The sequence below is a fragment of the Pseudorasbora parva genome, chromosome 21 (genome assembly GCF_024679245.1).
Source record: "Pseudorasbora parva isolate DD20220531a chromosome 21, ASM2467924v1, whole genome shotgun sequence".
Classification (NCBI taxonomy): Eukaryota; Metazoa; Chordata; class Actinopteri; order Cypriniformes; family Gobionidae; genus Pseudorasbora; species Pseudorasbora parva.
This window is the reverse complement of record NC_090192.1, coordinates 26,753,726-26,768,618: the sequence shown is the minus strand read 5'-3', so window position 1 is coordinate 26,768,618 and position 14,893 is coordinate 26,753,726. Positions and strand designations below refer to the sequence as shown.

Genomic DNA, 14,893 nt, shown 5'->3' with positions numbered 1-14,893 from the left:
AAATGTTGCAGATTGAAATCAAAGTCCCTGAGCCATGTTCCCAAGTCAATGATAAACCAGAGCAGTGTCTTTCCTGTGATAATCTGCTTTGAATTACAGGCGAGGATCTATTTGTTGCCTATCACCACATGTGGTTTTGGGCATTCCTGTGTCTTTTGGAAGTCAGTCAACACAACATGCTTCAGGATATCTAGAAAAACCCAGCGCTCCACGAGAAAAGATGACAAACGCCCAAAAATAACCTCCAGTTTTTTTTTGAGTCGTAACAGTTGTTTGATTTCATTCTAACGCGAACTTCAAATGTGTGTCCAATTACATTTGAATTTGTTTTCGCATCTATTCTTTGATCTATTTTAAGCACATGGGGTTACAAAAGGTGAAGTACAGTACAGGCCAAAAGTTTGGACACATTACTATTTGTAATGTTTTTGAAAGAAGTTTCTTCTGCTCATCTAGCCTGCATTTATTTACAGATTTTTAATACAGATTTTTTTACAAAAATATTGTAATATATTATTACAATTAAAAATATTTGGTTTTGAATTTATTATACTTTAAATTATCATTTATTTCTGTGATGCAAAGCTGAATTTTCAGGATCATTCCTCCAGTCTTCAGTGTCACACGATCACATGATCCTTCAGAAATCATTCTAATATTCTGATTTATTGTGAGTGTTGGAAACAGTTCAGCTGCCTAATATATTTGATGAATAAAAGGTTCAAAAGAACATCATTTATTCAAAATAAAAACATATTTTCAAATAATATAAATCTCCTTTACTATCAATTTTTATCAATTTAACACGTCCTTACTGAATAAAATTATTGATTTATTTCCAAAAAAAGTTATTTCAAATTACTGACAAGTAGTGTATATTGCTGTTACAAAAGATTTTTTTTTTAAAGTTTTTTTTAAAAACTTTTTATTCATCAAAGTATTACAAAAAAGTATCACACAGGTTATGAAAAAAATATTAAGCAGCAGAACTGTTTCCAACTTTGAAAATGAATCATCATATTAGAATGATTTGTGAAGGATCATGTGACACTGAAGACTGGAGGAATGATACTGAAAATTCAGCTTTGCATCACAGAAATAAACGATCATTTAAAGTATAATAAAGTGAAAACCAATTATTTTAAATTGTAATAATATAATCACAATATAAAAAAAAATTCTGTATTTTTGCTTGATGAAGGCTTGATGAGCAGAAGAAACTTCTTTCAAAAACATACAAACAGTAATGTCCAAACTTTTGGCCTGCACTGTATTCTAACAATGAGACTTACCTGCAGTATCTCGCATCGTTCTGTGTCACAGTGGCTGTCCTCACACGGGTGAAACATCCCCAGAGTAACGCAGTTCAGCAGGATCACCAACATGCTGGCCCTCTCGAACCATGTGGGAAGCAGAAGTTAAGGAACAGTACAGAGAAAATACATGATTTCACAGAAAAAATAACCATCGTTCAGAATATAAACAAATGACATTATTGCAGCCTATACCAGATCCAAGCTATCAGCAGACATATTTTCAAAAACATCTCATGTTGCTTAGGTGAGCGATAAACAGTTAAGTAGAACTACCGCTAATTTATATAAATTATGTCCATTCAAACTGTTATACATTCTTAGAAGAAAAGGCTCTACAAAGAGCATGAAAAGGTATTTTACCCCCCCAAACACATTTTTTTTCCGAACCGCCCGACCTAAACATTTTGTGGGTGGGGCTAAGTTTGGCTGGCATCCAGGCTAGTTGTTCCAAGACTGTCAAAATATTGATAAAGGAACATTTCTTACATGGCAAAATCACATTGATCACCCTGAGAAACTTTGTATTAGCTCGCAAAGAACTCAACAGTTTTGTAAGCATACGCAAAGTTTCTCAGGGGACCGCAAAACGTAGTATTCCAAAGCAGGGACATCATTTTTTCTCCCTTCTCATATTTTTTCCCCATCCCAATGTCTGTTTAGGTTCTCTGTAGTTTTGGAAAAGAAAAGATGATGAAACTGCAACAAATAATCACGTTATTGCAAGCGATCACGTAATTCAGTTATTATAGCTTTAACAAATAACATTTCAACGGCTAAAATCACCTTCTCTGTCCCGAAAACGAGGTCAGTCCAGCTAAACGTGTTACAGGGCCAATGGTGCTTTTGTCATTATGTTCGTCATTATTTTTCTTGATTTACTTGTGGGGAATAAATTACCCAGAGTTCCTTCATCCTTTTAGCTCGCCGCTTGCAATTGATCATAGGGTCGGTAAATGTGTGGCTGGTTCCGCAGATGCCACATACCAATCCAGGGGTCAAGCTCACACATTTACATCTAAATTAAATACAAGAATGCTAATGCCTATATGGGGCGCCGTCTGAGCAAACTAGCACCAGACAGAAACCAGCTAATTTTTCACAATTACGGCCAGCGAAGGGCCCAAAGGGACATAATTAAAGCAGGCTAAACAAAATAAAACGATGCACCATCAAACAGGACAATATATGGTTTTATTGTTGACCATCAGAGCTGCTCCTATAGCAGGAAACTTTCCTATGACATCATAACTGAATAATGAAATTGCGCAACACATAAGATGTCAAGTGAAAACGCTTAGTGGATTTATAGTGGGATCCGGGCCTCTTATGTGATCACACTTTCAAAATGGCATCCTGAAATAACCGGCCTTAGAGCTGTGCGCAGATATATGAGAAGTCATAAAGTTCAATAATGTATCTCCCGGCACATTCTGTGTTCACTGAAAGGATTTCTGCTATGAAGCCTCAACACTGGTTTTACAGTATTTTACAGTTCTTGACCATAATGAACGTCTCCAGTTGCATAAAGGGGCTGAGACTGTAATGTATTCTGCATGAATAATGTAAACAGACAGAACGTGTCTTCTTCCTCCAGAAAGGCAGAAGACTAATTACAAGCTGCTAACTTCTCTCAGGCATCATTGATCTATATACACTAAACCAGAAGCACAGATGAGAGTCAGTGGAAACAAAGTCATGAATGCTAAGAAAATCACTCAAAAACAATGTAAAAAATGGATGACACACTATATAGAGGTTTTAATATTAAATCACGCAAGTATATTATCATTCAAAAGTTTGGGGTCAGTACTAAGCTTTTTAGTTTTTAATGAAAGAAATGATTTATTCAGCATGGATGCATTAAATGGATCAATAGTTACAGTAAAAGGATGTCAACTGACACAAATCCCCATGATCGTTTTAAAAACGACTTTAAAAAGGAACAATTCACTGTCATTATAAAGCTTGGAAGAGACAGGACTTTCTTTTTGATATAACTCTGAATTTATTCGTCTGAAAGAAGAATGTCACTTACACCTAGGACGGTTTGAGGGCGAGTAAACCATGGGATCATTTTCATTTTGGGGTGAACTATCCCTTATTGGCCAACAGCATGACATGCGCCTCTAAAAATCGATTTTATTTTTTATAAATAAAGGTTTATTTGTTTCTAGTTATTTATTTTGTTCACCCGCATCCGCATTCACCCATCAAATATTATCCCGCGCCGCACTCGGTTGTGCTGGGTCCCGCCGGAGTGCAGGTCTCTCTTTGGATAGTAACGTTAGGCTGTTAGAGCGGTCTTGCTACACATTAAATCTTTAAATTATTGAAAACAATAAACATACTTATTTATTTATATGAGTCATTTAGCCATCCTTTGGCTTCATAGAACCCTAACGTTAATAAAACTTTAATACATTCGCTCATTCATGAACATGATTTCTGCCTGATTTCTTTCCATCGGCTGTGGAGGGGAAGAGTCAAAACTACAACTCCCATGATTCCACACTCATTCGCGACATCATCAAGCTACATCTCTATTTTGAATAAGCGACCTCTAGCGGCTAAACTTACATACTGTGCCTTTAACCCATTATTGTAGTTTTTTTTTTTTTCAGTGATGTCTGAAACTAGAATTATTCCTATTATCTGCCATACTGTGTAGTATTGCACTTTTAAAATGTAATTCAGTTTTATGTCTCACAGCTCCCTAGAATACTTTGTGACTAGTCATTTGCGACCTTCTGCTATCCAGTATTTTTGGCAAAATGGTCAATAAACTGTACATTTGACCTTTGACCTTCCCTAGTTTGACTATTTATTCTTGCAATCAAATATATTGATTTTAAATGTTTTTCCATGGTAAGCATGGGGTTCTGGTCATTCAGTCAGGGATTATTCGACAATGACTGGCTGACTGTTTCTGTCTCTACATAGAAACTCCCATGGGAACCTATGCAAAGATTGAGATAATAAGGGAGTTGCCAGGTGCATTTCAGAGAAAACAGCCAACCCACCACATGACATTATCCAGCAAGTTGTCAAAAGATCTTCCTAAAGTTGTCTACTTATTTGTCAGGTTTTTTTTAAATCTATAGCAACCAAACTATATGTACTGATAACAATAAAAAACAGCAGCAGTTCCTTCTGCAGCTTTTAAATCCCCACAGGATTAAAAGGGTTAATAAAGATGGCAAGTCATAGACATTGCAAATGTTATCTTTGCCAGAAAGCTGTAATAAAAGATGAAACGGAGTCTTGTGGACAGTAATATCCAGACAAGCCCCCATAAACAATAAGTGAGAACACTGAAACGTATGCTTATAAATTATTTCATGAAGTTTAATTTGGAAAAACAAAGTGAGCTCAACGGGCAGAATCTGAAGCGAGAAAGGAACTTAAAAATGCTGTGTGATCCTTAACGGTATCCACCGCGCACCATGAGCAGGCACGTTTTCTCTCACGTGGACCCCCTTCACTATTGCTGGAGGAGTGTAGGTGGGTTTCACTCGGAGGCAACGGTGAGATCAAAACCTCATCAACTCTTTATGTTGTGTTTATGTGGAGCCCTATTCCCACATGAGGCTGCCTTCATGCTCTGAAAAGCCTCACTTTACTCTTCTGACAGGCTGGGAAAAAGGAACAAGGCATAAAAATATGGCATGTGTATGTTTGTGTGTGCGATTCTGCGGATTTTCCAGGTTGATTTTGCAGACTAATGCTTGCAAACACACCTGGAAGAATGACAGAGGTGGGCTGAATAAGCAGCACGCTCCGGTTTCTCAAGCTCCTGGGTATAAACTTATCTTGTGCTAAGTAATGAAAAAAAAATTATGGGGGTATCCCCTATGCAGGATGCAGAACTATTGAGAAATTTCTGTTGCAAGGACATGCAATGATAATAAACCCAACAGCTAAGTAATAAAGCTAAATGCATTTCCTAGAAACTAGATGCACCAAGTATCTATTTTAGTACTGATCTGATCAGACCAACAATATATGTAATGCACATAGTATTTTCATATGCGAGTTTCAGACCATCTGTCCATTCATTTTCAAACCATTCATATTGGTATCCTTCTTTCTTTGTGAGTCTAAATGTGTTCATGCAGGCACTTCAAATGTTTAGTGGCTCCTTCTCCAGGGTCTCGGGAGCCCATATGGATGAACGCCATGCCCGGCTAATAGCCGTATTTCATCTGTCCAATGTTTAATTCAGAGCTCTTGGCATTAGCTATGTTTCATCCCAGGCTCTTACATTCTCCAGTGTCACATGTCCTGACATGGTCCTGTGCTGAGACCCTCACAGGAGGACTACTGGTACCACGGCACTAAAAGGAACAGCCTGCCCCAATGCAAAAGACACTCCATGATATGATATGCAGGGACGTGCACAGAAGGGTGGCTATGAGGCCAGAGCCCACTGTCCCTTTGCCCTCATGTGCTGCGGTGGCCCTAGAAAACTGTGTATGAGGGGAGTGGATTTCAATCCATGCTTAATGCATTCTATAGTGGTTATGCTGCTACAGATCCACTCCGGGGTTTCCATTTCTCGCTCGCACCTCAGCCGAACTCCTCCATCGTGTCGACATTCATTTGACATTCTAGTCTATGCCCATTTTTCTCCGTTTGGGCCACTGCCCCTCAAAATGTCCGAGCACGTTCCTAATATGATGTCATCAGTACACTCATTAGGAAAGGACATTTTGCTGCAATTTTACCCAATCTTATTTGAGTGGGCTCTGTGAGTAACTACCATTAAAACTATTACACCTAAAAATTCATTAAACATGCGACTTTAATTTGAATCATTGTGGAGTTTGGGATGAAGCATCATGCACATCTAAACATGGCTCAACATAGATTTTGAATGTAAAAAAAATTAAATGTATAAAAATCTTAAATAAATAAATAATGTTTCATTGTAATGGGTTGTAGGCTAAAATTAAATAATAATAATAATAATAATAATAATAATAATAATAATATACAATTAAATTATAATTAATTAATAAATTGTATTCAGGGGGGAAAACTTAAAATGTAAGTAAGTAAATGCATACATACATACATACAGTACATATTGTACACCGAGTGAGTCAGTGATATTAAAAATTTGATAATAAGCTGCGTAAATAAGTTTCAGAGTCATTTCTAGTAAAAAAGTGCATTCACATAAAAAAAACTATAAATAAATAATTACAGACATTAATGAAAAAAAGAATATATATAAACCTTAAACCTATGGGATGTATATTGATGTGTGTGTATATATATATATATATATATATATATATATATATATATATATATATATATATATATATATATATACACACACACACACACACACACACACACACACACACACACACACACACACACACACACACACACACACACACACACACACACACATCAATATACATCCCATAGGTTTAAGATGAAAGCCTCAATGCATAATGCAACACTAAATTCACTAAAACACTAAATTAAACACTAAATTATGAACCAAATAAATAATCTGATGGACAGAAACGACTAAGATTTAGCTAACTTGCATCTCCTGATCTGTGCGGGCAAAGATGGATCTCACACAAGATAGGTCTGAATTTAGTCAATATTTCAGAGACACGAATCTCACATTTGACACATCCTCATTCCTCAAACAAGCCCATCTGTCAAACTTCTGCATGTAAAAGCCTAAAAAGAAGGGGGGGGGGGGGGGGGAATGTGATTCTACGGACTTGGGAACGAGTCTATGGGGAATGTGAATGTTTTTATGCCACAGAAGCTCCTTTCTCAAGTGCACTTAAAGTTTAACTGTAAAGTTAGCTGCAGTCCTCTGGGGTGAACAAAGGAGAGTTTGAGGTGAAAAAAAAAAAAACCTCTACTCACACTGCCCTCTCTTAAAGGGACAGTTCACCCAAACATGAAAATGTTGTTTTTCGGCGTTTGAAAGGCTCTGGTAAACAACCACTGTTTTTTGTATGATGCCATGATATTAAGCCCGTTTTACCCGCAGTTAGACAAAAGTGGCATGGAGTCTCATCTAGTGCACACAGTCCCTTGTTTTCCTCACTGTTAACAATTAGTCCTGCATGATCTCCCAGATAAAAACACAACAGAAATAACACCATTTAATTTCTGCAGCATATCATTACGAAACATGAAACAATAGAATAGAGAGACGTATGAACATTTAGTGAGCAGATGGAGGTGTACGTTTTCTGGTGCCTCTTACAGATAAATATGATGAGCATCTTAGCCATCTCAGATTTTACTAACAATGTGTAAAGCAAATATCATAATTCAAATTTGCTGTGCTCTAAGTCACTAAATGCCATATACGTTTTATTAAGTGGATGATCTAGTGGAAATTTGAGATATAATCATTTTGCACTTTCATTAACGTATGTACAGATGCTTGAGGGGCCGTAGTCCAAAAGCATTTGCCAGGTTCAGCTTTCCATCTAAAATGGAAGGAGGGTTTGAGAGAAACATTAAAAAACCCTCAGAAGCAATTTAAAGGCCAGATGGCTATAAAAACATTTTGATTTCCTCATCATCTTCTCTTTTGAGTCAACTTCCTGCAAGTAGCAGTTCTGTTACAAGATCAGGGGTCTCATTTATAAAGCGTGCGTACGCACAAAACGGGGCTGGAAACGTAGGTATGCCAGTTCCCACGCAAAGGTTGTGATCTATATACAGGAATGCAAACACATGTATGGTCAAAAAAGAGAGAGGTAACTCAACAATACCCTTTTATTAGAGAACTGCAAAACACAGTATAAAAACGAAATATTTCCTTAATATGGGCTTCATTACAAAACCGTCATGAAGAAGCAGTTGCAGCCGCACTCTGGCGGTGGGAGGACAGATTTCTTTTTGCCTCCACCTTGAAGGAATCAAAATCTTTATTTCACATGTTTTGCATACTGTAAGCCCATGTAAATAAAACTTTTTGAAAATCAATATTGCTATTTATATATATAGCCTAATAAAACACAAATGTAATATGTTGGTAAAAAATTTGTATACCTTCAGGTCAGACCATTTTTTCTTTAATTCTGCAACTGTCCGTTCTGTCCCACTGACACAACTGACGGCAGAAGAAATACTTTTGCTAGCCTGACAAGCCAGACCCACATCAAGATGTTTGGTCTGGAAACTCACCATAGACAGGGCTCAATCCGAGGGGCGGGATAAACGGTTGTCTTTCAAACTCCCTCTGCACGCAATAGGATAGCGCTACAACCAATCAGAGCAACGCCAAGCGGAGCTAGTTGACAGATTAAACATTCACCGTATCCGGTCGGCAAAACTCCGAACACATCTTCCTTCGTAAGAATGACTTCAGTGCCGTTCTTTGTTCTTTTCTCAGAGAAAAGCTTAACTCCAAGTCTTCCAGAGTCGCAGTCAAAGCTGATTCGAAAGACCGCCGTTCGCCAGCTTCTGTGTTTACTAGTAACACGCAAGCGCAACTCGGCCGTCATTATGTTAAGCCCCGCCCACCGACTCTATATACAATGTGATTGGACTGACCAGAGTTTGGTTTTTACAGCTCAGAACTGTATTGAGAGTTGCTAGACGATTATCATGGTAGATTAGATTTGCTGCCGCTAGGGTGCGTCTAGATTTTTAGTCTAATACTTTGCAGTGCCTCTTTTTATTAGTAACCCCACTGCTGTGGCCACCAAATAACACAGATTCCCGAGCCTCCACCTCCCCTACAAGTGATTCAATCTCAGGCCCTGTCCACACGGAGCAGCGTTTAGATGTATACATTTTTTACCATATCAGCATTTTGTCCACACAGGTCCAGCATTTTGGAAGTATGAATCCGAAATTTTCTGAAACCGTGTCCCAGGGTGGATAAATCTGAAAACGACAATCTTTCGTTTTCATGTGTACAGCAAATCCTTATATTTTCTGAAACGGTGATGTCATCACACTACGTCCAGCACGGTGAAAGAGTTAAGGGATACAACTATGGTCACTGGGCATACTGGTCATTTAATTATCGTATTTCCATTATTGTAAGGGTAGGTTTAGGTTTGGGGAAGGTGTAGACATTAATAAAACACATCTGTTAAGTAGCAAATGTATCTATTGTTATTTTATCATGAGATTTTGCCTCACATCCTACCACTGCTATACCCCTTCTAGCCACAACTCTTCTTCTCTGTTTTTAGTGTACGTCTGTGGGAGAATTACAGCGCCACACACTGGCCTGGCATGTATACTACATCATTTTGAGTCGGTTTTGGTGATCTTGTGTGGATGCAGATATTTCTTGAAACAAGAAAAAAAAAAGATCAGATTGGGAAAGCTCTGGCTTCGTGTGGACGGGCCTTAGTGTCTGAGAAATCGAGTTTTTTCCCCTCTTTTCTCATCTGTCGCATCATTCATAGTAACAGAAATAAACGTTTTCACTTTCTTGGAGTCAATTTGTGGGTCACGTGCCAGTTTTCAAGGTATATATGGGATTCCACTCTCATTTACATGCCGATCAGCATTCATGAGGTGATTTGCATTGATTATGTTATGGTTAAAAATTGGCATGTACAGGGCGGGATATGAGGCTGGTTCACGTACACACATCTGCGGGTGATCTGTGATTTATAAAGGGAACATTACTTACAGGCGTGCATATGCACATTTTTATAAATCTGAATATATTTTGCCGTACGCAATTTTTGGCTTTTGGTGCACACATCAACTTTTAGTAGGGATCCTACGCACAGTTTAATCAATGAGCCCCCAGAAGTCTCTGTGGATCACTGAGGAAGGAATCTTGTGATGGAACGCTGACAAAACTGGGGACATCTGACAGCAGAAGTGCTAAAAGAGCCACTCTCTGCTCTACACCAGGGAGCTGCTTAAAGCCAGAGAAGTTTGCGAGTAACTGTTGCTTGTCTGTTAAGTGTAAAAATCCAAATTCCTCTAAATAAAAAAAAGATACCAAAAAAGAGTGAACTTGAGGGAAAACAAGGTTTAAAATTAGAAACTCGTTGTGGGACACAAACACAACACGCTGTCAAACACATGGGTAAACATGCATCGCAGATGAGGTGAAACGGCCAAGATCTGAAAATCTTGCTGGAATTGTTAACCTATTGTGTTGATATCCAAAGTAGGCTAGTGTTAGCTTATGTTTTTTTAAGCTTTAAATAGATATCAAGATATTTATGTAGGCTTACTATATGTGCTCTAAAAAAGGCAGACATGTTTCCCCTCCAGTCAGTCCTAGCTAAAAGGGAAATTTGGTTAACATGGCAACATATTCCCAAAGTTATGAAGATACATTCATCCAGTAACATTTGTTTAGAGTTATCTGCTTTTAATAATGTGTTCAAAATATTTGCACAAAAAAGTTATTTATACATCATTCATGGACATTTTTGGGGGGGGGAATGTTTTAGTCCATCAAACTTTTTTTTAAATGTTATAACTTGTTTCAGAATGTTCAGAGAACATTCAGAAGTAATGTTCCCATAATAATTGTGGAACGATAAAATGCAATGTTCCCTAAACTTTCGTAAAACCAAGAAAAACCTTTTTAAAACATTTAAAGAACTGAACATTTTTAAAGTTTAGAAAATTTCCAATAACATTTTCATAACTTAATGAGAACATTAGCAAAACGTTCTTAGAACATATGGTAAAACTATATTTTAGGATTAGGATTTAAAATTTTCTCTATTAACTAGTTGCTTATTAGCATGCATATTACTAGTATATTAGTTGTTTATCAGTACTTATAAAGCACAAATTAATGCCTTATTCTGGGGTTAGCTCAGCCAAAAATGAAAATTCTGTCATCAATTATTTATCCTCATGTCGTTCGACACCCATAAGACCTTTGTTCATCTTTGGAAAACAAATGAAGATATTTTTTTGAAATCCATTTTTATTTCCTCTCTCAAGACAAATAAAAGGCACTAAAGCTGCGTTATAAACTCCATCTCACTACAATTCGATTCTAAGATTCTACAATAATTTTATGAAGCGACAAGAATAGTTTTTGCGTTAAAAAACGAAATAAAGACTTCTATGATGGGCCAATTTCCAAACAAAGCCTAGAATCGTTATGAATCAACGTATCAATGAATGATTCGGATCGCCAAAGTCATGATTTCAGCAGTTTGGCGGTTTGACACGCAATCCGAATCATGAATTCATAACGGTTCGAAGAAAGGTTTGTGCATATTGAACCTTTATTTGAACTCCAATGGCACTTTTGCCAGTTAAAATATCTGTCTAAAGGTTCTTAAACTTGGAAATCTTGAGGTAGGGATTGCAACAGACAAAAAAAATAAAAATCCAAAAATGTAATGGGCAAATAAAAAGCACATTCAAATCACTGCCATGTGCTGCATAATTTTATATTGCCAGCAAAATAATTGTAAATGTTCTATGAATATCACCCAGTTGCCTAGGTAGAAATAAAGTAGCATGTGCATGTCAGGTCAGTTTCAAAATCGATTTTGATGTGCCTTGACTGAACAGTCTTTACCCCCAAATTCGTTAATCGACCCATAACCAATTCAACCAAAACTAACAATCAAATAGCCATGACATGGAGTTAAGAGGGCAATAAGGAATAATTGGAATGTGCCAAACATTTCACACTTACAGAGGCTGTACACGTTGAAAGCGAACCATGTTTTGCCAAGAGACAACGATTTTCTGCCGCGGAGCATTAGCTTGTTCATTCGCTCAATTAAGGTCCTGTTCATACCGTGCAGTGCCTCAATGTGTCTCTGTCTTTTCTCCATCTGCCTCAGACTCTTCAGAGCGTTGAGTCCACTTAGTCCAACAAAGATAAATGAGACACTAGAGCCCCCATTACTACCCCCAGTCAGTTATATCCTCTCCTCTGTTCCCTACAGACGTTCCACTAATCTATACAACAGTGCTCGCTTCAAATCCTACATCTCATATAGCCCTTATATACCCTTATAGCATTGGGATTATATGCTGATATTATGGACATTTATAGATTAACTGTTTACATATGCAAGAATATCCCAATTATATTCCATGTTCCAAGTTTAAAAGCATAATGCAATAGCATTTACTTGACACACACATGCACATGAGCAGCTGAGCAGCAGTCTATCAACCTATTAACAGATCAGCTCTGCTGCCACTCAGTTGAAAGTTTCCGCTGATGCATGCTGCCCCCTGCGATGGCTGTGAGCCACGCTTTGACACCTGACACAAGAGTTTTAATTGTTCAAAATAACATGAAATTGCTTCCAAGGGAGATGTGCACAGGACTGCAAAGACCTGATTTAGCATTAGGAAGTGGCGTTTCCATGGCAGGATTAGCTGCTTTGATGTAGCAGGAAAGACCTTCACCCTTGAAGAGCGATTGCCATGAACTCATTATCTGAACGCATTGCTCTTCTACTGTCAATCGCTTCTGTTTGAAGAGTGCTTCGAGATGTTTAACAGCACATCACAACCCGTGTTGAGTAAGTTTATCTAAAAAACAAGTCATAAATTACTAGTTACATCTTCAATAATGTAATTAGGTTACTGTACGAATTACTCTCTTCATAAAGTATTTAATTACTTTCCAAATCCTATATCAACCTCGACTAGGCTCTTTTAATTCATTCAAATAAATAACATAAAACGACAAAATATTCTTATTAACTGACTAAAGTACAAATGTGAGAAGGATACATAAAGACTTTAAAAGACTTTACATTTTGATGTTAATTCCACTATTGTATTATATAAAATTGTTCTACAGAAAAATAAGAGTAATCCCCTACTTTACTTTTTCAAGGGATAAGTAATAAAATGACAGTAACTAATAATTAATTAGCAACTAGTTACACCCAACACTGATCACAACACTATACATTAGTTCTCCTGCTGCATATATATGGTCAAATCAATCCTCTTGATTATCAGTGCATAGAGATTTTACTAGCAACAATTTTTAATAATAATAATAATAATAATAATAATAATGCATTTTAAAAAGTTTTGCTAAAATCTCAAAAGAAATAAGCTAAGTATAATGTCTCTAAGTATAATGATCAGGCATCGAATAAACAAATGAACGATATTAGTTTTGAGAGATTTTGATAGCAAAACTAGTTTTTAAAAAATAAAATAACTACGTCTAAAGTTTATGTTGTTTATCTGTGCCATAAAGTGAGTGAACAAACAAATTAATAAATGATAATTAGTAGTTTTGTTATTTATTATTAATTAGCCTGACAAGCCAGACTCACATCAAAATGTTGGGTCTGGAAACACACCATTGGCAGGGCTCAATCCGAAGGTTTGTCTTTCCCTCTGCGGTCTGCACACAATAAGATACACTCAAAAAAAATTACTTGTTAAATTTACTTTAAAAAGCATGGTCAAGTGGCTCCACGCAACTATATTGAGTAATTTTTACAAATAACAATTTAGTTATATAAAAAAAGAAATTCAAGTAAAGATGACAATTTATTTGAGTAAATACTATCCTATATACTATACTATATTAAGCTGATAACATCACTGTTTTCTCCAGTACGACTGTACAGCCAAATCTAATTTTGTCGCAATATTATCCTGTTTGACACTGTGAAGCTGCTTTGACACAATCGTGATTGTAAAAGCGCTATATAAATAAAGTTGATTGATTGATTGATTGATCCATTTGAATTGGTCACTGTTATGTAATATTTATATGTTTACTTAATAATGTTATGTTAGATTTATGAAAGTTTATTATGTTAGGATAATTTATCTTATTAAATTAACTATTTGCTCTACAAGTACAAGTGGAAATATATTCAATGACAACAAGCATATTTTTAGTATCATTTTTAGTATCAAAATGCAAAAAAATGCTCATTGGACAAAAAAAAAAAAAATTATATTGAGGGCAGGCATTCCATCCAATAAATATATGTAGGAGTCCTCACAGCCTAAACACAGGCACCGCTCTTCTGCATAATGGTAACCACAAAATTACAGAAACTCTAAATGTCTAACATAACTGAATATTAAACTAACAAAATTTTCCCCTTTACTAAAAACACATAAAATAACACTTTAATCCCTAAATGTACTCTCCTAATGCGGTCCCTTGCAAAGCATGCTGGGAATTACAGATTGTTCGTTTCACAAGTTATGCTAAATTGACCAAACAAACACTTTAAGTTAATACCCATTATCAGTACAAACAACTCAGTAATTACATGATTACAATTTAGAATTTTTTAATAATTACAATTAGTAACATGAATTTTTTCGTGTATAAATAGTGTAGCGCTAAAACCAACCAGAGCACTATCAGTGTTGAGACAACAATCACAAGTGGGTTGTGGCTGAGTCCCACATGCGCTTTCTCACCATTGGGGTTAAGACTCGACACGCCGACCACATCTTCCTTTTTTAAGAATGACTTCAGTGCCATTCTTTATTAGCAGGGAAGTAGCAGGAAATTCACGCGAAACCGTCGCAACTCTGCATTCATTTTGTTAAACCCGCCCACCGACTCTATACTAGATGTGATTGGCCTGACTAGAGTTTGGTTTTTCAATCTCGCAAGCCAA

At 36.7% G+C, this 14,893-nt stretch overlaps 1 protein-coding gene across 5 annotated transcripts in view; it reads right to left on the bottom strand.

The window, feature by feature from the left end:
* Positions 1–14,893, bottom strand: part of cacna1g (calcium channel, voltage-dependent, T type, alpha 1G subunit) — a 296,673-nt gene that overhangs the window by 171,388 nt on the left and 110,392 nt on the right. For all 5 annotated transcript variants that reach the window (XM_067429513.1, XM_067429516.1, XM_067429515.1 and 2 more), the window contains exon 3: positions 1,293–1,405. In XM_067429513.1, coding sequence (XP_067285614.1) covers positions 1,293–1,405 — 113 coding nt within the window. The remainder of the gene's footprint in view (positions 1–1,292; positions 1,406–14,893) is intronic.